The 25,303-nt window shown below is 33.6% G+C and overlaps 8 protein-coding genes across 10 annotated transcripts; 3 read left to right on the top strand and 5 right to left on the bottom strand.

Moving 5' to 3' along the window:
- Positions 1 to 22: 22 nt before the first annotated feature.
- LOC9303654 (mitogen-activated protein kinase kinase 1) lies at positions 23 to 2,351 on the bottom strand. Its single transcript, XM_002869584.2, has 8 exons — positions 1,969 to 2,351; positions 1,637 to 1,721; positions 1,423 to 1,557; positions 1,108 to 1,332; positions 828 to 1,010; positions 527 to 750; positions 399 to 444; positions 23 to 306 (listed from the first exon to the last, which is right to left on the bottom strand). Exons 1-8 carry the CDS (start codon positions 2,037 to 2,039, stop codon positions 208 to 210), a joined length of 1,068 nt encoding a protein of 355 aa, XP_002869630.1. The 5' UTR covers positions 2,040 to 2,351; the 3' UTR covers positions 23 to 207.
- A 1,781-nt stretch (positions 2,352 to 4,132) lies between these two features.
- Positions 4,133 to 5,732, top strand: LOC9305702 (60S ribosomal protein L18a-like protein). Of its 2 annotated transcripts, none has more exons than XM_002867536.2 (6): positions 4,133 to 4,285; positions 4,481 to 4,564; positions 4,804 to 4,908; positions 5,047 to 5,161; positions 5,250 to 5,367; positions 5,449 to 5,732. In XM_002867536.2, exons 2-6 carry the CDS (start codon positions 4,555 to 4,557, stop codon positions 5,500 to 5,502), a joined length of 402 nt encoding a protein of 133 aa, XP_002867582.1. In that variant the 5' UTR covers positions 4,133 to 4,285; positions 4,481 to 4,554; the 3' UTR covers positions 5,503 to 5,732. The 2 variants fall into 2 exon arrangements, with proteins under 2 accessions (XP_002867582.1, XP_020873810.1); XM_021018151.1 differs by lacking the exon at positions 4,133 to 4,285 and adding an exon at positions 4,300 to 4,361.
- A 121-nt stretch (positions 5,733 to 5,853) lies between these two features.
- On the top strand, positions 5,854 to 6,594 carry LOC9303655. The gene is made up of 2 exons (XM_002867537.2): positions 5,854 to 6,098; positions 6,239 to 6,594. The coding sequence occupies exons 1-2, from the start codon at positions 5,973 to 5,975 to the stop codon at positions 6,296 to 6,298; spliced, it is 186 nt and encodes a 61-aa protein (XP_002867583.1). The 5' UTR covers positions 5,854 to 5,972; the 3' UTR covers positions 6,299 to 6,594.
- A 51-nt stretch (positions 6,595 to 6,645) lies between these two features.
- Positions 6,646 to 10,270, bottom strand: LOC9303656 (plant intracellular Ras-group-related LRR protein 8). 2 transcript variants are annotated; one of them, XM_021017883.1, is made up of 5 exons: positions 10,139 to 10,243; positions 9,662 to 10,001; positions 8,156 to 8,325; positions 7,671 to 8,082; positions 6,783 to 7,220 (listed from the first exon to the last, which is right to left on the bottom strand). In XM_021017883.1, exons 2-5 carry the CDS (start codon positions 9,947 to 9,949, stop codon positions 6,930 to 6,932), a joined length of 1,161 nt encoding a protein of 386 aa, XP_020873542.1. In that variant the 5' UTR covers positions 9,950 to 10,001; positions 10,139 to 10,243; the 3' UTR covers positions 6,783 to 6,929. The 2 variants fall into 2 exon arrangements, with proteins under 2 accessions (XP_002869631.1, XP_020873542.1); XM_002869585.2 differs by having other exon boundaries at positions 6,646 to 7,220; positions 9,662 to 10,270.
- Positions 10,271 to 15,920: 5,650 nt separating this feature from the next.
- Positions 15,921 to 17,429, bottom strand: LOC9305703. Its single transcript, XM_002869586.2, has one exon. The coding sequence runs from the start codon at positions 17,038 to 17,040 to the stop codon at positions 16,129 to 16,131; it is 912 nt and encodes a 303-aa protein (XP_002869632.2). The 5' UTR covers positions 17,041 to 17,429; the 3' UTR covers positions 15,921 to 16,128.
- A 754-nt stretch (positions 17,430 to 18,183) lies between these two features.
- On the top strand, positions 18,184 to 20,166 carry LOC9305704 (protein At-4/1). The gene is made up of 8 exons (XM_021018028.1): positions 18,184 to 18,269; positions 18,609 to 18,714; positions 18,812 to 18,867; positions 18,968 to 19,045; positions 19,196 to 19,269; positions 19,351 to 19,484; positions 19,575 to 19,670; positions 19,794 to 20,166. Exons 1-8 carry the CDS (start codon positions 18,207 to 18,209, stop codon positions 19,928 to 19,930), a joined length of 744 nt encoding a protein of 247 aa, XP_020873687.1. The 5' UTR covers positions 18,184 to 18,206; the 3' UTR covers positions 19,931 to 20,166.
- A 65-nt stretch (positions 20,167 to 20,231) lies between these two features.
- LOC9303657 (peroxidase 44) lies at positions 20,232 to 21,547 on the bottom strand. Its single transcript, XM_002869587.2, has 2 exons — positions 21,266 to 21,547; positions 20,232 to 21,166 (listed from the first exon to the last, which is right to left on the bottom strand). The coding sequence occupies exons 1-2, from the start codon at positions 21,464 to 21,466 to the stop codon at positions 20,429 to 20,431; spliced, it is 939 nt and encodes a 312-aa protein (XP_002869633.1). The 5' UTR covers positions 21,467 to 21,547; the 3' UTR covers positions 20,232 to 20,428.
- Positions 21,548 to 23,740: 2,193 nt separating this feature from the next.
- Positions 23,741 to 25,047, bottom strand: LOC9305705 (peroxidase 44). Its single transcript, XM_002869588.2, has 2 exons — positions 24,788 to 25,047; positions 23,741 to 24,688 (listed from the first exon to the last, which is right to left on the bottom strand). The coding sequence occupies exons 1-2, from the start codon at positions 24,986 to 24,988 to the stop codon at positions 23,951 to 23,953; spliced, it is 939 nt and encodes a 312-aa protein (XP_002869634.1). The 5' UTR covers positions 24,989 to 25,047; the 3' UTR covers positions 23,741 to 23,950.
- Between the last annotated feature and the right edge of the window lie 256 nt (positions 25,048 to 25,303).

Raw genomic sequence — 25,303 nt, forward strand, 5'->3', positions numbered from 1 at the left:
ACCAAAATATGAATATATCCACTAGCAGAGAAACATATTTGATAGATGTGTGTGATGTATAATAGTGATATGAAAGTACACAAGTAAATCAAATTTTGCAGACTAGTCTCTCAAGTCATAACATCTGGTAGATTTATCTTTCACAAAATATCTTCTAGTGGATATGAAGTAATAACTTGGTAGTAAAAGGATTGTTCAAACTCGGTTCTAGTAATTAGCAAGTGGAGGAATCAAAGATCCTGCGTTGGTGAAGTAAGCAGAGAGATTCATATCCGAATCTTCAAACATGTTTACGAACTTGTGTTCCTATTCACCAGGATGGAACCAAAAAGAAAGTCGTTAAAACTAGTCCGAGACAGTACAAGAAGAAAGACACAGAGTCTTATCTGATTACGCACCAGAAGTTCCTTTGCTGATTTTCTGTCCCTTGGTTCTTTTTGTACACTACACAAGTTAAAGCATCATTTCAAATGCCTACACGTTCCGTGAAAGAATGACATGAAGCGGTGCGAAGAATATGTCTCACCATTGCGAGATGAAGGAGCAAAACTCTGGAGAAAAGAGATGGGAAGGTGCACAAGGAGGCGGGTTTTCAACAATGGCATCCACAAGCTCGTACACGCTACTCCATCCCTTCTTGTGTTCTGGAGGAATATACGGGAATTTACCCGTTGCACATTCGAGCAAAACCAGTCCCAAGCTCCAGATATCGCTCTTGTTACTGTACAAACTCCCGCTAATTCTCTCTGGCTGCAAAACATGATATATAATACCGGTAATTTCTATAAAACCTTTTAGGAACTAAGAGGTGAGTGGAGGATACTCACAGACATATAGGGGTATGTGCCCACGAAAGAATTAGCTAGACTACTTGTGCTTGTCAAGATCTTGCTAACACCAAAGTCAGTGATCTTGACTTCACCTCTATGATTGATTAGAAGGTTCGAAGGCTTTAAGTCCCGATGAATGATTCGCCTCTCGTGATGAATATAACAAAGGCCTCGAAGGACCTGCGTTTAGGAGAGAAGAAAGAGCTTTGTTATGTGTTTTTGTTAGAGAAAATAAACAGAAACAAATAGAGATTTTTAAAGATTTTGCGTAGAGTACTCGCTTGCAGATGGCAGCGAGCATGTTTTCAGGAACTTTTTCGACTTTCTTTAACAAGTCAGCAAGGGATCCACCATCCATGAACTCCAATATGATTGAAACAAGACCGTTATGGTAGAAAGACTGATAACATGAGACTAGATATGGACATTGTGAGCTCAAGTTTATTCTCAGCTCCTGAGAAATCGCCCGACATGTTGATTCTTCTGTGTTCAATTGAATGACCTGAAAATGATATCATACATCTTTTGTTCAACCAAAGGAAAGAAAACACTCGAAAAAGAAGCAAAACATAGATAAACAAAAACATCCGACCTTAAGAGCGAAAAACTGTTGAGTGAGTTTGTGTTTCACCAACTGGACATTACCACTGCCTCCTTTGCCAATGACTTTGATCACTTCTAGATCAGCCAAACTCAATTGGTTGTCCAATGGCTCAATAGGAGGTGGCTGCAAACAACCAAACACACAATGTAAGAAAGGATAGCGAGATCTCGAATTCAAGTAAGCATGAAATAAACAAAGTTACAGCTCCTGGCTCGGACTGAGACACGGTCTGGATTCCATCTTTGTTTACTCGAAGATCTCCATCCTTGAACGTTCCACTCTGTGTTCTAATCCAATTTTTTCAATGTTAGAAAACTCATCACTTGTGGTATGAACACAAATCCTAAAAAACAGAGAACAGTGAACTCTGATTTGCAGAATAAAACAGAGTGATCACTAGAAACACCAAACTATAAATCTAAATCTGAAGAATAAAAACAGAGTAATCACCAGAAACATTTATGGATAATGCCCTAAAAACCGACATTAAAAAGAATCCACAGAGAGAGATAGAGAAAGAGAGTTACAACTTACAAGAATTTGGAGATGGATTGCTCAAGAGGAGGGAGACAGATGGGATTAGGGCATAAGCCGCCTCTGTTCATGTCTGGTTTTTGGAGATCAAATCGACCAAACACAGAACCAGATAAACACACACACAGAGAGAGACAGAGACACAAGGTCAGAGATCACAAGGATAAAGCTTTAGAGGAGGAATGACGAACAGTCGACGTCGTGTAGCTAATGACTATGAAGAAGAAGACGACGACGAAATGGTCGTTGACTTGTCCTTGACTCATCTCTCCTTTGAATATTCTTCCCCCTTTTTTTTTTTTTTTATTGTCAACAATATTCTGGATCAAAATCATTGCATTTTAACCTCCCCACTTCTCAATGTTCATATTAAGACTAGACTGATAATCCCCTTATATATATATAGGGTAATATTAGTGAATAACCAAATAAAACACATAAATAAATTAGGAAACTAGCAGAGAGAGAAAATGCTGTCGGAAAACAGCATGGACCCACCTTGTCTGAAGAGGTGAAATAACAAAACCATCCTCCGTTTGTTTTGAGATCTACAGTAGGCGACATTGTTTCGTGATATTTTTAAAAATAGCACGTAGGATCTAAATTTCACATGTTATATTTAACTAAAATACATGCTATTTAAAAAAATGTAGTGAATTTTTAAGAAAAAACATTGTTACGCAGTGTTTTTTTTTTAAAAAACATTGTTACGGAAAAATTAAACTTGAATAGAATCTTTTTATAAAGAAATAACATGTGATCTTAATAAAAACCGTGAATTACTAGAAAATAAGAATCGTTTTTTAAAGAGATTACATGTGATCATAATAAAAAACGTGTATTACTACAAAATAACATGATAGCGAAAGATATTAAACTGAATAGAGTATTTTTCCAAAGAAATAACATGTGATCTTAATAAAAACCGTGAATTACTAGGAAATAAGAATCTTTTTTAAAGAAAATCACATGTGATCATAATAAAAAACATGTATTACTATAAAATAACATGATAGAGAAAGATATTAAACTGAATAGAGTGTTTTTTCAAAAAATATCATGTGCTCTTTATAAATAACGTGTAATACCGGAAAATAATATGATAAAAAGAGATATATTATTCTATCACATGTAATTCGAGAAAAAAACATGTTATAAAAGGCATGTGTGTAATTACATAAACTTTCCGACATCCAACAGACAAAGTACTGTAGCTCATGGCTATTTTCTTAATTCTTTTTGAATTCATGGCTAGTTACTATAAATTCTCATATATATATATATATATATATATTAGTTCTAATTGTATAGTCTTGTGATTAATTTTCTTCGAGGAATGGTCTTCTCTTTTGATTGTGAAGTATTTGTAGAGCATGTTGATTTTAATCAATTCTAATAAATTGTTACACTCGATCGTTCCCGAAATAAAATAAGGTGTCATAATCATTAGATTGATATCACATGTATGGAAGAAATCAACTAAAATGATCAAATGTGAAGAGTTGGTATATGGTGTCCAGTTGGACTAAAGTTAACATTATTATTTTTTCTCTCTTTTTTGGTCAAACATTTTTAAATATATTACATCATTTTGTTTTATTAAAATAAAACAAGTAACATTTGAAAATAATTATATAGACAGATTCAACTATTGTAAATGGATGATTTGATCCAGAATATATGAGATTATGATGGACAGTTTATAAATGATATCTAACTTGTAAGAAAAGAAAGAAAAAACTAAACTCGTAAATAATGAAACAACAATAGATTTAGAGCAACAGTGTTTTCGGTATAATTAAAAGATCTGAATTAGTACTGCTTATTATGTGGTTACTGGTAACGTATCTAGAATGGTCTAAATCTAACAGTGGAAGCTTTCTGAATTACAAAAATAATGTTTATATCATTTTGAAAATGTGTTGTCTAAGAAAAGTTGGTTAAAAAAGGTTGAAGAAACCAAAGAGAAATTTTTTCTATTATATCCAAATTTTTTTTTTGTAATTTTATTTCTTAGAGCTATTTCATTACAACTTATCAGTGTAAAAACATCAACAACCCATATAATTCATGAGAAAAAGGACAAATAGAATGGAAGAAATAAATAATAGTACTAGTTGATTAATTCATTGACAGTAAAAATAGAAAAGAGAAAAAAAGAATTCATTTCTCATCTTCCGCTCTCTACGCATTTAACACGCTGACGAAGTGGAAGAAGACGAAGCACGACGACTCTCGCGCTTACAGATTTCTTGATCCGATACTCATTTTCTCTCCTCCCTTTGAATCAATATCTTCTTGAAATTATATAATCTAGGTGAGTTATTATTAATTTCCGTCGATTTCCTTTTACTTCCTCGGAGCTTCTACTTGATGGAATTGAAATTCTTATTGTTAGACTTGTCGTATATCGCTGATTTCAGTTTCTTGTTGCTCTGTTTTATAGACTTTGTTCGATTGTTGTATGGTTTTCTTGCTGAAATTCATTCATATTGTTGATGTTCTGTTCTAGGCAATTTGAAGATCTTGTGGTTCACAAACTCATTAGCAAGAGCTTATCATTTTCATCATCTACTTGAAGAACGTATGGGGGAAAGTAATCATCTTCCTCCCTTCTTTGATCATATTAGTCCTCAAAACATATCTGCTTTGTTAGTTCTTGTTACTAGATTAGAGGGTCATCAACAGTCAAAGATCATGAATTTTGGTTTTAGGAACAAGGGTACATGGTTTTGAGATGAGATAACATTAAGTTAACTCTGTCCCCTTCTCATGATTTCCAAGTAGAGTCATGAGTTTTCACCTCTCTGGATTAATCTTATCTATTGTTTGCAGCTGTTAAAGAGCGTGGTGATGGAAGTGCAGAGCTGGTTAAATCCATGGCTGATAAGCATGTCGGTCTCGTGAGACCAGCTGCTAAATATTACTCTGCAATAAAAGGTACTACTACCACCATTCTCCACAAGCCTTCTCTTTAGAAGATGTACACCGTTTAGTTTGTTCATGTGTGGAACTCCTGCTATTTGATTTTGTGCACCTTCTTCTTGAACTTATAGACATATTGGATTTGTATGATAGATGCTATGGTGTGTGGGAAAGGAAGATATACGCTTGTAAAAGATGTGGACGAGGTGGAAAATGGAGTGTATGACAAGCCTCTTCCATGCTTTGGTTGTGGAATCGGATGGTTTTCGTGAGTAGAGAGTATTGGTTTTTTTGAGTTAAGTCAAGGCAGCTTCACTATATCCAGTTCGATTTACCTGCTACCTCTTGTTTTGCAGCTTCCTCTTGGGTTTTGTGTTTCCTTTCTTGTGGTACTATGCGACATTTCTATATTTCGGGAACTACTACCGCAAGGATCCTAGAGAAAGAGCCGGCCTTGCTGCTTCTGCAATCGCTGTAATAACTCTTCTTCTCACTTCACTGTATGCGTTTTTATGGAGAGAATGATGAATTGAAATCGATCTGGTGATGTTTCAGGCGATGGGATTCTCCCTCATGCTACTGGTGATTGTTGTTTTCAGGTGGTTCTAATGGGTTCGCTGACTTATACGCCATAATCTTGAGATATATAATGAAAGTCCCATCCTTGTCAAAAGGAAAAGAGGAGGGACTTAGATATATATAAACCCTAAATTACACAGATGATTATAATACCTCTCTCAAGCTCTGTATCATTTTCTTTTCAAAAATCTACAGTTTGTGTACAAAGAACAGAAAGTAAAAAAATAAATGAGTAAATGGTTGTTTCTTTCTTGAGCTCATATGAGAATGTTTTTGCTTCTTATGAAACCAATGTTTGTCAAGTATTTTGATTAAGAGTGTTCCATTGATTACATCTGATCTAGATGATGATTATGACTTCGCTTCCGTTGACCAAATTTTGTAAGTATATAAATTCAATTATTTAACAACGTGTATCGGATACGCGCGACGAAACTGTTACTAATTTCCTGATTTGCCCAAAGCGAAACAAAAAAAAAAAGAATCAGAGAGACAAAAAGATGAACAATAAATTTGGCCGGAAGAAGCCGACGGGAACACCGTCTCTAGCGTGGTCTACCGTCGTAGTTGTAGCCTCTCTGCTCGCTGGAGCCTCCGTGGTTCACAATATATACAAGCCAGATCTCGTAAGTTGTCTGCCTTTATAAATAAGCACGTAAGGTGTTCGATAAAATGTCTAGCTGAACCAAAAATTTGGTTTTGTCCTCACTTCTCATTAATGATCTGATATTTAGTTCCCTTTTTTTTTATTTTGCTTTGGTTGCAGAGATTACCTCAGATCGAAAGCGATGAAGGAGACAAGGAGGAGTCTGCAAACAAAGGTTAATTCTATTTTTGTGGTTTGGTTAGTTACATTTCTGGCATTGATTTCTCAAACTCCTCTGGGTTTGAGTTATTATGTCATTAGACCTCTGTCTTACGTATGAATAAGCTCACTCATGGAGCAATACATTTTGATCCATTTAAGATTCTAAGTGATTGGTTGCAATAGATTGCTAATTGTGGATGTGTATTGCCCCCACAATGTTTAGTGGCTGCAAATCTGCAATAGATTCTTAAGTTTTTAATATTTGTAAACTACAGTAAAATGGTTACGGTGATTAATCCAGTTTATGGGACTAAGCCAGCGAAGGGAAGGATAGTGGAGTACGATTTTCAAAATGCCATCTTCCGTATTATACATGGACTACACTATTAAGTGTGTCTATATCATAAATTACAAATGTGTTCAACAAAATTTATCTAAAATACAACGAAAAGAGAAAAGCCATAGAAAAGTCTATGATACAGATTTTTTAAAAAACGTATACACAAATTAATACGATTTAACCCTCACACCAAGCATGCAGAAAACAACGTAAAAAGAACTTTAACAATTTAACACTACATGGATATAACAGTGAATTAGAGGTTTGAAATCGTATGTAGAAGATGAAAAAGACAGAAACACATCGAAGCTAATACCTTGGAGGAGAGAAATACGCAGAGAGTGGAGACAAGAGGCGTCGCGGGTTGAAGAGGGACACGTGTCGCGGGGAGGCGATTCCATCGATTTGGCGATAATCGGATACATTGATGAAGCCTTCCCTCCCGTCTCCACGGCCGGTTCCTCTCCCCGGAGAAGAGCTCAGGCCGTACTTGACGAGCTTACCAATGCCCCAAGACTTTTTCTTGGCCGGAGTTTTTTTATAAGACTCGGTCATTTTCTCGCTCATGTACTGCTTCAATGCTTCCAATCCCTGTTCCACCTGTTGTAGCATATCATCAGATTTAAACTATGTCACAAACGGATGACCAAGAACAAGACTTTTTAGTTCATATGTCTCTCAAGTTTCTTCCTTTAAGGTCAACTTTTTAGTTTACAATGTTTTCAATTAAAAATCGTATCTGTGTTGCTTCCTTTAAGGCCATAACACACTCTATAAATCAGAATGCGTGTGGAAGAATTTACGTTGCGTACCATAACACTACTTTAGAATTAGATCATGATCATAATGCTTGTGCAACAAGTTATACTCTATATTATATTAATTTTTGTTCAATGCATTCCTAAACAAATTTTTTTTTACGTTTTGTTACATGTAGCCTAATGAATAATGGTTTGTACGTGTTTCCTCTTACTACCGCATTTAATAGAATGCATATTGTTGACACAAATAAAATAAAAATATTTTATCATGAAAAAAATTTGTACATACCACTTCAAAAGGTGGGGAAATGAGGGGATTACCCTCCACAGAGAGCTTCTGAATCCGGCGAAGACAGCCGAGGGAGTCCGGTAAAACCGTAATTCCGTTATAACTAACGTCAAGCTCGACGAGAGATATCAACAACCCAACGGAGTAAGGTAACGTCGTCAAGTGCTGGAAGTTCTGGCTAACGTTAAGGACCTGAAGGTTCACGAGGTTCTCAAGATCCTCAGGGAGGGAACTAAGCCGGTTTAGCCGCGCGTCGAGGACACGCAGCGACGTCAAGTAGCTAACGGAGTTTGGTAACAGAACAAGCTTGTTCGAGTTGACGGAGAGCTTCGTCAGATTCTTTAGCTCGAACCCTATCGCGTCTGGGAGCCTTGTAAGCTCGTTGAAGTTGGCGTTCAGCTCTTCCAGCGATCTGCGTTTTGGTTGCGTTTTGCGTTGTTGTACATTACTTGGAATATAGATACTATGCAAGGAAGTGGTCTTACCTGCAATCTTCGATAGTTTTGGGGAGAAATTGGAGATAATTTCCGGACACATTAAGAAACTTAAGTTTGGAAAGACATCCAATGGAGTTTGGAAGAGTTTTTAGCTGATTGGATTGCAAATCCAATGCCCACAAATTTAACATTCTCGCTACTAGAGATTCCGGAATTTTCTGCATCAGAAAATTTATAAATTAGTGATAAATTTTAAGTTCTAAGTGATACACACATACATAAAGTTTAAGAGAATCAAAGTCTACCACACTCTCTTATCGCTTCTAGTTGTTATAAAAAAATTTTACCGTTTCATGTCGTTAGTCGAATCCAAAATTTATCTTTTGATAAAGGGTTATATTTTTTTTTTCCTAGTGGAAAATACAGATTCCAAAAGAGAGAAGTATGTAAGTATTTATGGATAGTTAATGCTATTTTGATATTTTATGTATATAACAACTATGTAACGTAAAATTTGAACACTTGTGGCTCAATTGCTTATCCACTCAGACGTTGAGAAAATAAAAACGAATATGCTTTATAAGGTTCGAGTTGACCAGAAGAAATTTTGTGCAAAGTGTTGTATACATTTATATCATGATATATAGATGCATATAGATGCATCACACCTATATAGCAAATAGTGATGATTTTAAATTTCTGGTTAGTACTTCTGGCAAAATTTGTTTTATTCGTAACCTTTTTTTTGTCTTGTTGCGTTATACATAATACAAATATAATAAAGTTTATCTTTCTTGAAACAAAATAAGAAGTGACAAAAAATTCACAGATTAAGGAATACAGCATTGCCAACAACATTATCTTCGTTGTTTATTGATATGGAGTTTGTGTGTTCACATTAATTCATCGTTTAGCAACTTTTTCCAATTTTGAATCATGCATATGCATGAGGAAGGGCTACAATCTTTATAATTTCTTTATTTTTAGTTAGCAACGATCTCTCATGATTAAATTAGAGCCCACAAGGCCACAACTTTATTATACTGAATTAGACCAAAAAGGCCCCTATCAAATTGTTATATCCTTGTTAACCTCTGGAGTCTCTGAAAATCCAAAAAAAAAAAAAACACTCTGGAGTCTCACGTAATTTGCTTTGTCTCAACTTAAGAGCTATATATATATATATATATATATATATATATATATATATATATTTAATTTAAATTTTCAAGAGCTATATATATTATTCTCACGTATTTTAAATTGCTAATTAATATATTATTGTCTAAAATAAATTTATAAGTTAATTATGAAAAGAAAAAGACCATGTTTTCAAAGGTACTGTGAAAACTGAAAACAATCACTTTCTTAGAATTCAAGTACTTTTTTTTAATAATAAATTCAAGTAGTTTTGGATATTTTGTAGTTTTAAAAATTCATTTGGGTTTACATGTTGTTGTTGGGTTTTAATTTTTTAAAATATTAATGAGAAAATGGTTATTTCCATAAGATAAATGAACAAGTGTTTTATTTCTAGAATATAGTTATTGAAACCTGAATATTGTTGTTGGAGAGATCGAGTTTGGAGATTGAAGCTAAGTTGATAGAAGAGGCCGAGAGAGAAGCCAAGGACATGCCGCTAAGATCAAGAGTCTTGAGATTCCGGCGGCGTTCTCCTTCTCCAGCAGTCGCAGCTGCGGCCGCCGCACCACCATCAATGGCCGACACACTTCTCCTCGTCATTTTCTTATGTGGAGTATTGATCGGTCCCCTCTTATTGAAATTCTTCATCATCGCCGTTGTCGTCATTGTCATCTGATTCATCTGCTCGTAACCCATCATATCTTCCTATGTGTATGTGTATGTGTATGTGCATATAGTATATACACACAAACTAGAACCCAAAAGCAAAGAGAGAGCGATGAGGGGAAAGAGAGAGAGAGGTTATGAAGAAGATGTGTTATAAATGATGAGTAGAAACTATATCCTATTTATATATGATTATAAAGATATTGAATATAGAGAGAGTACTTGAAGATTGAAAAGGAGTTGAAGATCGAAATGAAAGATATGTACGGATGATAAGAGAGGGCTTGGCGTTGAAAACTTGAAATGCTCTCTCTATCTCTCTAGATTTTTGTTTGGTTGTATTAAGTATCTCGTTATCAATTTACTTACTCTGGCTCTATATATTTTATATTATCATTTATATATACGGAGTAAAAATGAATCTAACTTTCTGGTTATATAATATTTTATAGTATTTTACAAATATGTATGTTAGGATGATATGTAATTATTGTTTATTTAAAGATATTAAAATTTCAAAGTATTTTAATAATTTGTTAACATATTTTATATATGTAGTAAAACTATATAAGCAAATAATCTCATATTGCATGTTTCATATTTTATATATCTGTTTCAGTGAGCGAACTACTTTAATTGAAATATATATAGCCTAATATTCAATTTGATTGGTTGCTTTGAAGTTTTAATTTGTTAACTTTTTGGCGCACGAACTAGACAGAAAACATTTAAGAAAAAAAAAAAAAAAGAGAAAAGAGAACGTTGATGGACCAAATAATAATTACCATGTGCCAAGTAATTAATGGATGATTAAGTCGAAAAACACAAACTAAAATAGTCAAATGATTATATTAAAAAGAGTCACATATTAGTTTATTAGTATTGAACTCGTGACACAGAAATCAACTCAGAGAATTTACCACACAACAAATTACATACAAACAAAAAAAAAATCTATAGATTTTACAGGGGTCACAGGTCACTTGACCCCACTATCTCTAAAGTGACTCAGCCACTATATGTCTGTCAATATTTTTTTTTTTGATAACTTAGGAAAATCCTGGTCCATACTAATTTTCTAGGAAAGTTGCAACCCACAGATAGACTCTCTCTCCGGATATGCAAATGGGCTGAAAGCAAGGGATCATATCCATGTGGCCAAGTGGAGATCTAACAATTGCGCGCTTGCAGAGAATCGATCTCTGGCCTAGATCAACAGAACAACTCCTCCATAAATGGCAACCATTAGACCAAGAACACTTGGTTAAAATGTCTGTCAATATTTATATAACCTTTTTTTTTTCCTCGTATTTATATAACCTATGATTTAATTAGATAACTAATACAATATAAGAATAGACACAAAACATAAGTTAAAGGATTTGTTAGGAAGATATTTGTTAGAGACTTGTCATCCATTTTGTCGACATTATAATACAAATTAAATTATTATTAATAGTATATGTACGAGAAATACATTAAAAGTAAGATAAAAGATATGTCCAAGAAGGGAAGCGAAGGTACGCCCCCGTAAAAGCTGTATGCCACGTCATCAATTTGGAAAAAGTCAACTTTTCTCAAAAGGGCTGACTTTGTTTTTTTGTTCATTTTCATTTGGGTACCCGCGAATCTCGGAAATCGCCCGCCACCTGATTTCCTTCGTTTGTTAATCATATTTAATGAGGTTTTCGTTGCACCGTCTCTATTCTTAAGTGTTTTTTTTTAATTGATAATTTAGTTAACAAGCTAGAAGAAACCTATAATTTTTATTGATTAACATGATTTTTTTTTTTGAGTTTTGACAACTTCATGTTGCATGACTAGATTTCTAGATTAATGTACGAAACGTAAAGAGAAACCCTTTTCTTAGTATTAAAAAAAGTTATATCTGGTGGATATTTCATATTTGGCCGATTTCAAGATATAGTATTTAATCTTATATATATAAATTGGTGAACACTTTTTAAGATATGTCCACACACAAACACGTATATATATCGACTATCCAAAAAGCAAATATATTACATGGACATGTCCATACGGCGTCTATATAACACGTACGTACGTTCACTGGCCGTTTATGTTTTCCAGTTGAAGATAATCTTCTTATCTTTTGGTGAAAAGAAACAAATCACCCTATCTTTCATTTATGTCTTCGTGAATTACGTCAAATTTTGAAATTTGGAATTGAACCAGATAAAGTCTCAGTATGACTTCATATTCTGGGACCAAAAGTTCTTCTCAACAGAAAAATATGGTAGTTTCATAACCTTATCTAATATTCACTCCGTTTTACAAAAAGTGTTATTCTAGAGTTTGACTTTTGTTTCACAAAAAATATCATTTTACATTTTTAATGTGACTTTTCCATATAATTTTCTGATTTACCCTTAACTTAAAGCTACTTTTTATTGAATTTAAATCATTAATCATTTATTAAATAAGGACATATATGTATAATTCAATGTTTTCTTAATTTTTGTGAAATATGTCAAAATAACACTTCTTTTGAAAAATGAAAATAATTTATCTAATACTATTTGTTTGAAGTTCGAATTACACATCTTTAACAAGCTGCTTCTTTTTTGTTATCTTCCATCACAAGTCTTTTTTAATTGATCATATCATCAAATATGTAATAGTCTGTCTACTAGAAACTCGAAAGCTAAAGACATGCGATGAAGCCTTTAAAACACCTTTATTAATTATTTTTTATGGTATCTTTAAATATAAAACTAATAGAAAAAATAAAAAAATTAGTGGATGAATAAGAAAGATTTGTGTTTTCTTATAGATACTTTTAATAGCCATAAAAGAGTGTGTCTTTAATTTTAATACTCCCTAATAAATATTTCAAGACACCCATAAAAAATTTAGAAAGGAGAATGGTCTTAATTATACCACAAAATATACTCCCTCCGTTTCATAAAGAGTGTCGTTTTAAGGTTTTATTTTTGTTTCACAAAGAGTGCCGTTTTAGGTTTTCAATGCAAAATTTAATGATTTTTTATGTTTTATGACTATTAGTATTCTGCAGATTGTTTTACTATTGGGCAGATTATGTTTAGGTATATAGTTAATGATGTTTTTGTTTAAAAAAAACAAAAAATTTAATATTTTCTTAATCTGTGTGCAAAACTCTAAAATGACACTTTTTGTGAAACAGAGGGAGTATAATCAATACTTTGTCTGTTTCACAAAGAGTAAAGAGTGTTACTTTGATACATTTTACACAAATTAAGAAAACTTTGAATTATACATGTATGTCTATTTAATAAGTGATTAATGATTTAAATTCAATGGAAAGTAACTTTGGGTTAAGGGTAAATCAAAAAATTTAGTGTAAAAATCACATTGAAACAAAAATAAACTCTAGAATAATATTTTTTGTGAAACAGAGAGAATAATAAATGATTAATTTTCGAATTAATTTTTTTTCTATTTTCTTTCTAACACTTATAAAAATTGTTTTTTGTATGAAAAATTTAAGTGTACCAAATTTATTTATGAGCACATATGGGAAAGGTCCAAGCAGAGCTACCATCAAGGTTTTTTTTTTCATAAAAATTAGTATTTTTTAGTTGTATATATAGGAAAACAAATATATTTCTTTTAATTTAATATATAAAAATTTCGTTATTTGTTCTTATTCAATTATGATGATCTACTTTGGACTGTGTTTCCTCCTCGAGAAGATTCCGATTAAAATAATTCGTGACATAATATTCTTCAACAGCTATGGAAGTTGACCGTAACTTTTTAATATTTACGAAATTTAAAATATTAGAAATTTAATATTTGATAGGAGAGAGCTTATAGCTAAGCTGTTTTTCTGTTATCTTAATCAATAATATTTAATTACCTGTTGTTTATCTGCTACTAGCAACTTTGAAAGTATATTTTGCTTGTAAGACATACCTACCACAATATATTTTTAGCCATTACTTTGTACTCAAATTAATTAGTTTATACTTTATAGATAACTTATTTTGATGTCATCTCTAAGCTATGATTAATAAACTCTTGACACAAATGTTAAAGAAACTATTTCGAAATTAAAACGGTATAAATCAAGTAGAACGGATATCAAACACTTCTGTCCTATCAGTTTGGGCTGGGCATAAAACGAGTTTTGTCAGTAAAATCTATAAAACTTATTTTGATGTGATCAATATAGAATTTCGTTTTACCTTTCAAATGTGGAATTTTATTTTGTTGAAAAATTGGAATACAATAGCGTATACTGAGATAGCTCTACACACTAGTCGGTCGTAGATGAAAACATAGAACATAGACGGTTTAGACAAAAATTACGATGAATAGGCAATGTGTATAGTTAGGAAAAATTCAATGTTTCATTATATTCTATGATTTAATTTATACGTTGTTTAAGTTTTTTGCATATAGATTAAAAAATTACAAAAAATTTATTTAACATATTTTTTAGAAAATATATTATTAATTACAACTAATTCAACTAATAAAAATATATTGTAAAATATAATTGATCGACAAATATCAATGTCAGTTAATTTTTGCATAAATAATTAAAAACAACACTTACTTTGCAACAAAAGTTTCCTTAAATTACAAATAAATTAAAACAGAAGGAATACCAATATTTAATATTTAGGATATGACCATGTTCTTTTAAGGATCGTGCGACACAAACCAGCGACTCTTATTATTATTATTATTTTTGTCATGGTGAATTTTGTAATTACGAGTATCTTAAGGGCTATAACTATAAATTTGGTAAAACCCAGCGATTATCGCTGCTTCAAACTAAAGCTGGGATTGTGTCGCTGGAATCGTTGCGACAGAAATAAGGAGAAATGAGGAAGAGATGAAGGAGAGGTAAGGCAATTTTCTGATCGCGGATGGGTGTCGCTGCGACTCACTGCCGAACATAGCCTAATGACATTTAAGTACTAAAGGAGATGAATGAGAAGACAATTTTCTGATCGCTTATTGTAAGTATATTAATATACTTACAATAATGTTGAAAGTTTTTTTAGCCTAGTGGCATTTAAGTTTGATTCATTGTTTTGAAGAACATGGTTCGATACGTAGTTGTCACACACAATTGTTTAACTTTTAGAAAAACTTAAAATAAAAGGTCAAAATTGTAATTTACTTACATGTCATCATCTTCCCCAAAACCCTAATCGCCGCTCGCTTTTTTGAAAGTTTTTTTTTCCTTGTTTTCCGTATTATTTTTTATAATTAGTTTTTCACTTTTCTTAATCATGAATTACATAAATCTATAATTTTTTGACAAAAAGTAAAGTTTTAAGTGACTTTTAAATTTGACTTTTGAAAACTAAAGCTTGGGTTGTGTCGCTGATTATTTTGGCGACTCTGGAATCATTGCGACAGAAATAAAGGAGAAATGAGGAAGAGATGAAGGAGAAGTAAGGCAATTTTCTGATCGCCCATGGGTGTCGCTACGACTCACTGCCGAACATAGCCTAATGACATTTAAGTACTAAAGGAGATGAATGAGAAGACAATTTTCTGATCGCCTATTGTAAGTATATTAATGTACTTACAATAATGTTGAAAGTTTTATTAGCCTAGTGGCATTTAAGTTTGATTCATTATTTTGAAGAACATGGTTCGATACGTAGTCACAATTGTTTAACTTTTAGAAAAACTTAAAAGAAAAGGTCAAAATTGTAATTTACTTACATGTCATCTTCTTCCCCAAAACCCTAATCGCCGCCCGCTTCTATGAAAGTTTTTTTTTCTTGTTTTCCGTATCTTTTTTTATAATTAGTTTTTCACTTTTCTTAATCATGAATTACACAAATCTATCATAAATCTATAAATTTTTGACAAAAAGTAAAGTTTTAAGTGACTTTTAAATTTGACTGATTTCTTCATCGCCTATGGCGAAATCACCGTGGTTTACCATCGTCTAACGCTTATGCGGTGTGTTTAAATGGCCACCAAGACATATTGTTAAAGTATTGGTAGAATACATTTAATGATGAAAGTTAAACACCAACAAAATTATACATTTTTCCACGATTGCATATGGCTTTGGTGACTTAAACAGTTTTAAATCATCGACGACGACGAAGAAATACAAAAAGAAGCTGTTGAAAACAGAGAAACAAAACACTAATATATAAAGCTGATGAAAGAAAAAACATTCTGAAAAGCCAAATCCTAAATAGATGCTTCTTCACCAAATACTTAATTCGTCTTTATTGCCTTAACTTTCTTCTGCAACTTTGTCCTCCAGTTTGATCTTTGTTGATCTTATGAGATTTACCATGGACCTCTTGATGATTTACTTTGAGTCTTTTCTTTCCCCCATCATTAGTCTCATTCTTAGAATGAACTAATTTTGTATGAGCAGCCAATATTTGTGAAGTATCAAACACACGGTTGCACTTTAAACATATAAATGAACTGTCTTTCTCATAGGGTAGGCTATATATCCAACCACCGTCTTTTTCATAATCAATATAGTCATGAATTTCTTCAAGGACGTCAGCTGGTTTGTGGATATATTTCACTGGCCGACCATCTTTATGAACATATTGTTCATGAAGGTGTTTTGGAGACGATGAAAATCTATCTAAAGGCTGACAAAAGAAATCGATGGGTTTGGGTGTGAAGGTTTCGTAATGATTATCAAAACCATTTGGAGGATGAACTGTAGAGTTCAAAATTGGTGGATAAGAAGGCATGACACGCTTGACATGATCATTATCGTTTTGGACAATGACCATATTATTGGTAGGAATAATAGCATGATACCTATTTGTGATAGTGTGAGTGATAGAAACTTGAGAAAAGTTAACAAAACCACTGATTTGAGCAGTGCAAGGCATACTGAAAGGAGAAACCATGTTGCTTCTTGTTTGAAAAGCCACACGGGTAGTATTGTTGACTCTCAAGGAAGATGAAGAAATTTGTGAAACATGAGAACTAGTCAAAGCAGGAGATGAATATAAATTAGCATGGTTTTTGTTGTTAGAAGTAAGGAACATTGATGGTACCATTTTGGAGTGGTGGATCCTCGAACTTGGGTTCATTTGGATGGGAACAAAATCACCATGATTTATAGGACAATCACCGTAAGGATTGAACTCATTTGGGATTGAAGACATCTTAAAATGGAGTGTGTGTGTGTGTTTTAAACATTGGCATATCTATCTACTTATATTAGTACACCTAAGTAAAAGGCTAAATTGGAAATTTTCAAAAGAAAAAATTTATTTATACACATAAGGAAACGAGGATTTCATTTTGACTGTTATTTAATACTAATATAGATTACTATGTGAAAAAATCTTCAAATATTTATTTCTATATTTTAACTGGAAAACCTCTATTTGGTAATGTTTGGCTGTTATTTCAAAATTTTAATTTATTGTTTTTACTTATTTTGAGAGTGTAAGTTGGGAATCGTTTACTATGTCGTTACCCTATTGATTTCCATTTACCTCTCACAAAAAAACAATATTGAAATTAAATTTTAAAAAATCTAGTTCAACAGCCTTTTATGTTTTAGTCAAAAGTCATATATAGTAGTAACAGAAGTCCACTTAATAAATTTCAGTTAATTCATGTATTAAGTTTGGATTTATACGCTATATATATTTTTTTACTTCTTTCTTCCAAATGTGTACACTTCGAAAATATTAAAGGAGAAGTAAAAAAATAAAAAAAGAGGTATAATATAATGTTTGTTCAACGAAACGAGTAGTTTACATTTGATTAGTTTAATAATTGTCAGATGTTAGGAAAATGTTATTTTATCTCTATTAGCAAAAATTAATTTCCATCGCAAAAAAATCCGTTCAGAAAATGAAATAACGACATAGTCTTGACATTCACGGTTTATAAACACTTCGTAGATGTTGGTGTAAACAAATATGATTCAAAATGAAAATGTGGAGGCAATGTCATATACTTTATGAATTTTTCAAAAATGAAAAACACAATAGTTAAATAAAAGATAAAACGACTGTGTTCTACTTTGTATTTGCAATTTAGCACTATTAAAATAAGTTAACTTTTGAAATATACACCTTAATTAAGCTTAAACTTTGTCAGAAGTTTTTTCTTTTTTTTTGTTCTTTCAGTTTTCCCTTGAAAACAAACGATGGCCGTTGGATTAAGGACGTATAGGTGAAGCACAACACGAGCCAGACGATGACATCGACGGCACAAAAATGCTGGGCATATTTACCAAAACACCCTTTGAATTCGACATTTTTTTTTAATTAATCTCCCTCGCCTTTACGAATTCGAAACTCAAAAACTCGAAATCATGGCGGCAACAAGCGATGAGCAGATGAATTTGCTTCTCTCTTGTTTCGATCAGATCTACGAGGTGATTCTCTCTTCCTATCTCTTCTTCTTCTTCTTCTTCGCTCGCTGCTTCCATTATTCTGGTTTCGTTGCTCGATAGGAGAAACCTAAATCTATCCTCGATTGAATTCGATTACGATTATCTCGTCATCTGGAATCAAATCGATTCGATCTCCTTCTCTAATCGAACCGATTGAAAGAGATATTCGGAAATTTCAGAAATCATCTGGTATTCAGAAGTTTCTGGGTTACTAGTACTGCAAAATCCATCCAGATTTCGAATTGATTTCTCACAAATTTTTGAAGGATTAGATTGTTAAGAGTAATCGGAACATTCATAGTTCGTTTTTGTTTCTCTCAGGATTTTAAAATCGGGTTAAATGAGATCAATGTTTACAGATCTAAGAGCAATGTTGAATCAAGCAGGAGAGAGGTTCTTGAGATTAGTAATAAAAATCTTAAACAAGGTTTCGTTGATTTTTGTTTGATTAGTGTTTAGTTTAGCTTTGTATTCTTTAAGTTTTGCTAGTCTTAAGTGGTTTTAGAGGTATCTGGAATCTGCAGAGAATGAGAGGCTGAAGAAGCTTTCTACGGAATCGCTGAACAATTTTGCTGATCAGGTTGTTTCCGCTTGAGTCCGAATCTTTTATTAGTGTTTCTTATTTGTGAGAAAACCAGTAGTAACATAACAACATTCTCTGTTTCTTGTGTTTAATACAGCTTGAGCATCGAACTAAGTGCCACAGCTTGAAAGAAGAACTGAAGAGAGTGATTGATGAAAACAAAAGCAAAGAACTTGTGAGATTTGAGATCTCCCTTCATGTCAATTCTTTGTCAGTATTTTCCTTGTGATTTGAAACTGAAGATGATGCTTGGATCGTTCATAGACATATAGGCATGAGTGTTAAGATTTACTTCTTAAAACCCATCTGCTTTGATCTGTGGCAGGAACTTGGGAATGCTTTGGAATTGCTTAGGCAGAAGCATGTAACAAAGGTTGAAGAGCTGGAGAATAAAATCAGGTAAAAAGCCCATTCACTACTTCTATACTAACTGATATGTATCTGATCTTTTTGGTTAACAACCACCACTTTACCTTACAGAAGCCTTTTGGTTGAAAAAGCAACAAACGATATGGTAATTGATAGGCTTCGACAAGACTTGACAGCTAACAAATCTCATATTCAAGCAATGTCGAAGAAACTGGATCGAGTAGTTACTGAAGTGGAATGCAAGTGTAAGACTCAACCACCTGACCTTCAATTGTACTTAAGTTTGTGTTTTCATTACGGCATTCACATGGCTTCCTAATGCAATCATTTGATAGATGAGCTCGAGATTCAGGAGCTAAAAGACTGCCTTCTGATGGAACAAGAAGAGAAAAACGATATCAGTAACAAACTTCAGAGTCTGCAGAAGGAATGTAAGAGTTTATTGAGGCAAATCTATTTTGGTTTCAGGTTTCATTAGCAAGACTAAGAGTTCACATAACTTCTTACGACTATATTGAAAAACTAATTGCATGTCCTTTTTTTATAATTTGCAGTGCTTATTAGTAGAACGTCAATAGCTGAAAAGCAGAGGGATACAACTTCAAATCGACAGGTCGAGACATTGAAACAGAAGCTAATGAAACTGAGAAAAGAGAATGAGATCCTTAAACGGAAACTATCTTCTTCATAGAACAACCAGGAACCAGACTTTGCTTGCACAAATCACTTACTGCTCTGTCCCACAACGAGTAAGTTCCACGAACCCAAAGCATTTTAAAACCCATAGTTCTCATCTTAGAACACATATATGAAATTGAAAAGGAACCCTGCATGCATATAGTATATATTGCTGGTCCAAAAGGCGAAGTTCTTGTCTGTTAACAAAGAAATTGGAGTTTTAGAAACGGGTTGTTGAGCCATTATTCATTAACCATTGTTATCCAAAACGTAATAGGTTTAAGAAGAGGGTAAGCACACAAAAACACAAGAAATTAAAACGCCACAGAGCCGAAAAATCAAGTTAGTATCAAAAACAAAATATAGTCCATGCAACACGCGAATCAATTTTAAGGGAAAAATAAAACATAGATACCGGAACAAAGGACACTTTCCGATTTGATTTGTAAGAAAAAGCAAAGAAAAGAAAAACGTAGGATTCCGCAATAATTATAAAGAATGTGTAGAAGAATCAACGTCCGTTGTTGAAGACTCTGCAGTTTCTCCTGATCTCTCCAGAGCGTCCAGTAAGAACCTTAATGGTACCCATTTTCACCATGGCTTGGGCAAATCTCTGTCTGAAGAGTGTATTGCTCGATGCAAAACTTGACACAATTCCACGGGTTGATCCAGCGAGACCCAAGTTTTGATCAATTCTTAGAATTCCTCTTTGTCTTCGGATCTCTCCATAAATAGCGTTATCCACAGTAAATGGAGTCCTTTGGTCCAAAAAGACTGATGGGTCATTTGGGGCACGACATGTGTTCCTCAACCTAGCATTCAATGACCTGTCCATTGCTGGGTCGGCAAGCCTGTCCCTGAAGAGACTGCAATGTGCAACACCAACGCTGTGTCCACCACCAATAAGTGTAACCATATCGTTGGTATTCATACCTTGAGCTGCAAACAATTGGATAGATGCGCTAACCGGAATTGTTGGTCCGGGTAAGTTCACATCACCAGGGTTTGACCTTAATCCATCACGTCTTCCTGTTGGTACTGAGTATCTTGGACCGCCGGCTAATGCGACCGAGTCTCTTGTGGCTAGAGTTACAATGTCTGCGCATGAGACAGTTCGGGGACATGCAGCCTCTAGTTGTCTCTTAGCCTCATCAATGACCTCGTAGCCTCTCACGCTTGCGTTTGGTCCAGTGCTTTTCTCTGATGGCCTTCCAGGTCTTGGGTCGATCAAGAGGGAAGCATCACAACCCTACACAACCATTAAAAACATTGCTTGATCAGTGTTATGTCTAGATGATAACTAGTTTACGATATACATATACACACATGCAAGGAGAAGCTTACGAACCCTGACAAAGCAATCATGAAACTGCATACGAAGAAATGCAGCAGTGATGGAACGGTCACGGCGGAAACGGCTGGCAACAACATTAGCAACGATAGATTCAGCTCGAGGGCATGAGCGGCCGTAGAACCCTTGTCGGAGCTGCGCCAAAGCAGAGGGAGCAACGAAACAGAAAAGGAAAAACAAAGCTGTGATTGCCCTCATTTCGTATGATCAGCGCTTTTACTGCCCTCTCCTACGAAAACTTAGAAATACTTTTGGATTCTGTTATTTCCAAGTTTTGGTGATGAAATTGTTTGTTCCCGTTAAATGCATATTTATATGTAAATGTGGGGGCGTGGCATTGGCAAAGAGAATGTTTCATTTAGAAGACGTGCATAGGGTAAATGTGGATACATTGGCAATTGATGGTTTAAAGGAATATACATTGTAGTAGTTGTGCTTTATTAATGTCTTTAAAAAAATGTTAAAGTTCGTCCTCCACACGTCAAAATTTTGATTATGGCCAACTTGAAATATATTTGAACAAATTGCGTTCAATATATTCTGTCAATTTCGAAAGAGTATAATTTCTATTTCGAGATGCTGACTCTCATTAAGATATGCTATTGTTTTGTGATATACCTTTTTGGATCCGTTTCAGGTTATATAAAAGGTGTGAAAGAGAATAAAAAGAAATTTTGCAAGAATTGGTTCTTGCAATACACGAAACAAAAAATAAGATAGAGAAAGAGTAATGGAAAAGGCAATGAAGATTTGTAGAAAAAAATAGAAAATCATATATATGAAAGTTGGTCATCTCTCCATATGAGTGACACATCATCACACAAAAAAATGATATGTGTCATTCAACATTATTTAAATTAAAAAATCAGCAAAATTAATTGAGGGAAAATAAAAAATCTTCTATTGTGTTAAATCCTCCATTAATCTCATTCTTAAAAATAAAATTATAAAATTATAAAATTATTTTCATAAATCAAACACTACTTTCATTTTACTTTTCTTATTTTTCTAATTTTTTAATTTAGTGGTCAATGGTTATCACTCGATAATAACTAAATAATATTTGTGTTGTAGTTTAGTTGTTTGCTACCTAATATCTTATTAGTTTAATAATTTTACCTTGAATATTTTCTCATTATTACGTTATGGTTCATATCTTATTATATGACATTCTCTCTTTTCATTTTTTTGTCTTATGGTAAGTTCGTAACGTTGACATGCAAATTTTTTCAAGTAATGAGCTTTTGAGGCGTTAGACATACCACAAAATTCAAGACAAATCCATTTCTTTTATATGGATATATGCTATAGCATAAAATCTAAAAGTGTTACTTAAATAACTCTTTAATTTTTGTTTTTTCTTCTTCTTTTCATACGACAACTCCTGAGATCAAAATATCTTTTTTATTCTTGTTGTGTGTATTCATGATAGTAAAAATAATAAGATTATACATAAAAATGTATAAATTGATATTTAGAGTCAAAAACGAATCTAACCATAAAAATTGTAAGCACATAAGATGAGTCTAATTTTATTAACCATAAAATAACAAACAAAAAAATAAACATAAATTAGCGACAAAAACAATTAACATATTTTTATATTAACAATTTTTAAAATAAACTCACGCGTAGCGTGGGAATTCATCTAGTAATGTTTAATTGTTTGATGATTACACTTCATTAGTACATTCAATTTATACACGCGCATAATGGGAATTTTGTTGCCCTTGGTATTCTTTCTCAGCGGTGAAAAAGCTAGTGAATCATCCTTCTCCAGTTTGTCTTCCATTGATACATAATGTGAAACAATAGCTTAATATCACTCCTTATTGTAGTACACTAGGTACCGATTCTACGTGCATATTTAACTTACAAGACAAATATAAGTATCTTCTTAAGCTAAAGATATTACAGGTGAAGATTTGTGAATCTCGAACTAAACAAAAGCAAAATGTAGTAAGCAACCAAACATGTAATGCCCTTGCCCAATTTTCTTCATTTTCTTATCTTAGGTGTCTTAATCTCTTAGGATTATCATGTTTCAGCATCACCTATATATAAGCGTCTTAATGATTGCATGGGTATATTGGGGTTTCTTTCACATTTTCACATATATGTTATATATATATATATATATATATATATATATATATATATATATATTCAAAATGAACCATCTGAATGCAAACTAGCAAATGAAGATGAAAGATCATGCATGAGTATCATATTTATCACATATTATTGAAAGGCTTCTCAGTGTTTGGTAATGCCTAAATTCGGATACCAAACCAAAAAACAAATGAAGTAGCTAGTAGCTTACATTTTTGTGCTAGATTTGGACTGGTGATAAGGAAGATATCATTCTGCAATTTTGATGAAACATATCATTCTGCAATTTTGATTCGGTTGACAATCTTCCTAAAACCAAACCAATTCAAATTTGACTTAAAGCATCTGAATAAAAAAAAATTATGAAAACCAGTTTTTAAATTATAGAAAATGTACACTATAGAATAAAATGAGTGATCACATAAAATACGAAAGTGCAACTTACAAGTGAATTTTAAGGAAAATACAAAACACGTTACCGAAAACACAAACTTCGGTTGATTATTTAACAGAGAAAAAAAACAAACGAAAGATTAAAATGAATAATGCTTTTCAAAAAGTGTAGAAGAATCAACGTCCGTTGTTGAACAGTCTGCAGTTTCTCCTGATCTCTCCGGACCGTCCAGTGAGAACCCTAATGGTGCCCATTTTCACCATTGCTTGGGCAAATCTCTGTCTGAAGAGTGTATTGCTTGATGCAAAACTCGACACAATCCCACGGGTTGATCCAGAGAGACCCAAGTTTTGATCAATTCTTAGAATTCCTCTTTGACGTCGGATCTCTCCATAGATTGCGTTATCCACAGTAAATGGAGTCCTTTGGTCCAAAAAGACTGTCGGGTCATTTGGGGCACGACATGTGTTCCTCAACCTAGCATTCAATGACCTGTCCATTGCTGGGTCGGCAAGCCTGTCCCTGAAGAGACTGCAATGTGCAACACCAACGCTGTGTCCACCACCAATAAGTGTAACCATATCGTTGGTATTCATACCTTGAGCTGCAAACAATTGGATAGATGCGCTAACCGGAATTGTTGGTCCGGGTAAGTTCACATCACCAGGGTTTGACCTTAATCCATCACGTCTACCTGTTGGTACTGAGTATCTTGGACCGCCGGCTAATGCGACCGAGTCTCTTGTGGCTAGAGTTACAATGTCTGCGCATGAGACAGTTCGGGGACATGCAGCCTCTAGTTGTCTCTTAGCCTCATCAATGACCTCGTAGCCTCTCACGCTTGCGTTTGGTCCAGTGCTTTTCTCTGATGGCCTTCCAGGTCTTGGGTCGATCAAGAGGGAAGCATCACAACCCTACACAACCATTAAAAACATTGCTTGATCAGTGTTATGTCTAGATGATAACTAGTTTACGATATACATATACACACATGCAAGGAGAAGCTTACGAACCCTGACAAAGCAATCATGAAACTGCATACGAAGAAATGCAGCAGTGATGGAACGGTCACGGCGGAAACGGCTGGCAACAACATTAGCAACGATAGATTCAGCTCGAGGGCATGAGCGGCCGTAGAACCCTTGTCGGAGCTGCGCCAAAGCAGAGGGAGCAACGAAACAGAAAAGGAAAAACAAAGCTGTGATTGCCCTCATTTCGTATGATGGCCTTTTCCTTCCCTCTCCTGTGAATGGTACTTGTAAGTTTTTGTGATGAAATTCTAAGCGCCCGTAAATGCATATTTATATGTAATTTTGGGGATAAGACATTGGCAAAGTAGAGAATATTTCAATTAGAAGACGTGCATAAATGTAACGGTCGATGCATTGACATTTGACGGGTCGTTAGAGGAATATATTAGGTATTACCTGTTCTTTAAATTTTAATAATGTTTCATTGACAATAGAATGATTCCACGCGTCAATTATTTGATTATGGCCAACTTGGAATACATAATAATACTGTTGATA

The sequence above is a fragment of the Arabidopsis lyrata genome, assembly GCF_000004255.2.
Source record: "Arabidopsis lyrata subsp. lyrata unplaced genomic scaffold ARALYscaffold_7, whole genome shotgun sequence".
Classification (NCBI taxonomy): domain Eukaryota; kingdom Viridiplantae; phylum Streptophyta; class Magnoliopsida; order Brassicales; family Brassicaceae; genus Arabidopsis; species Arabidopsis lyrata.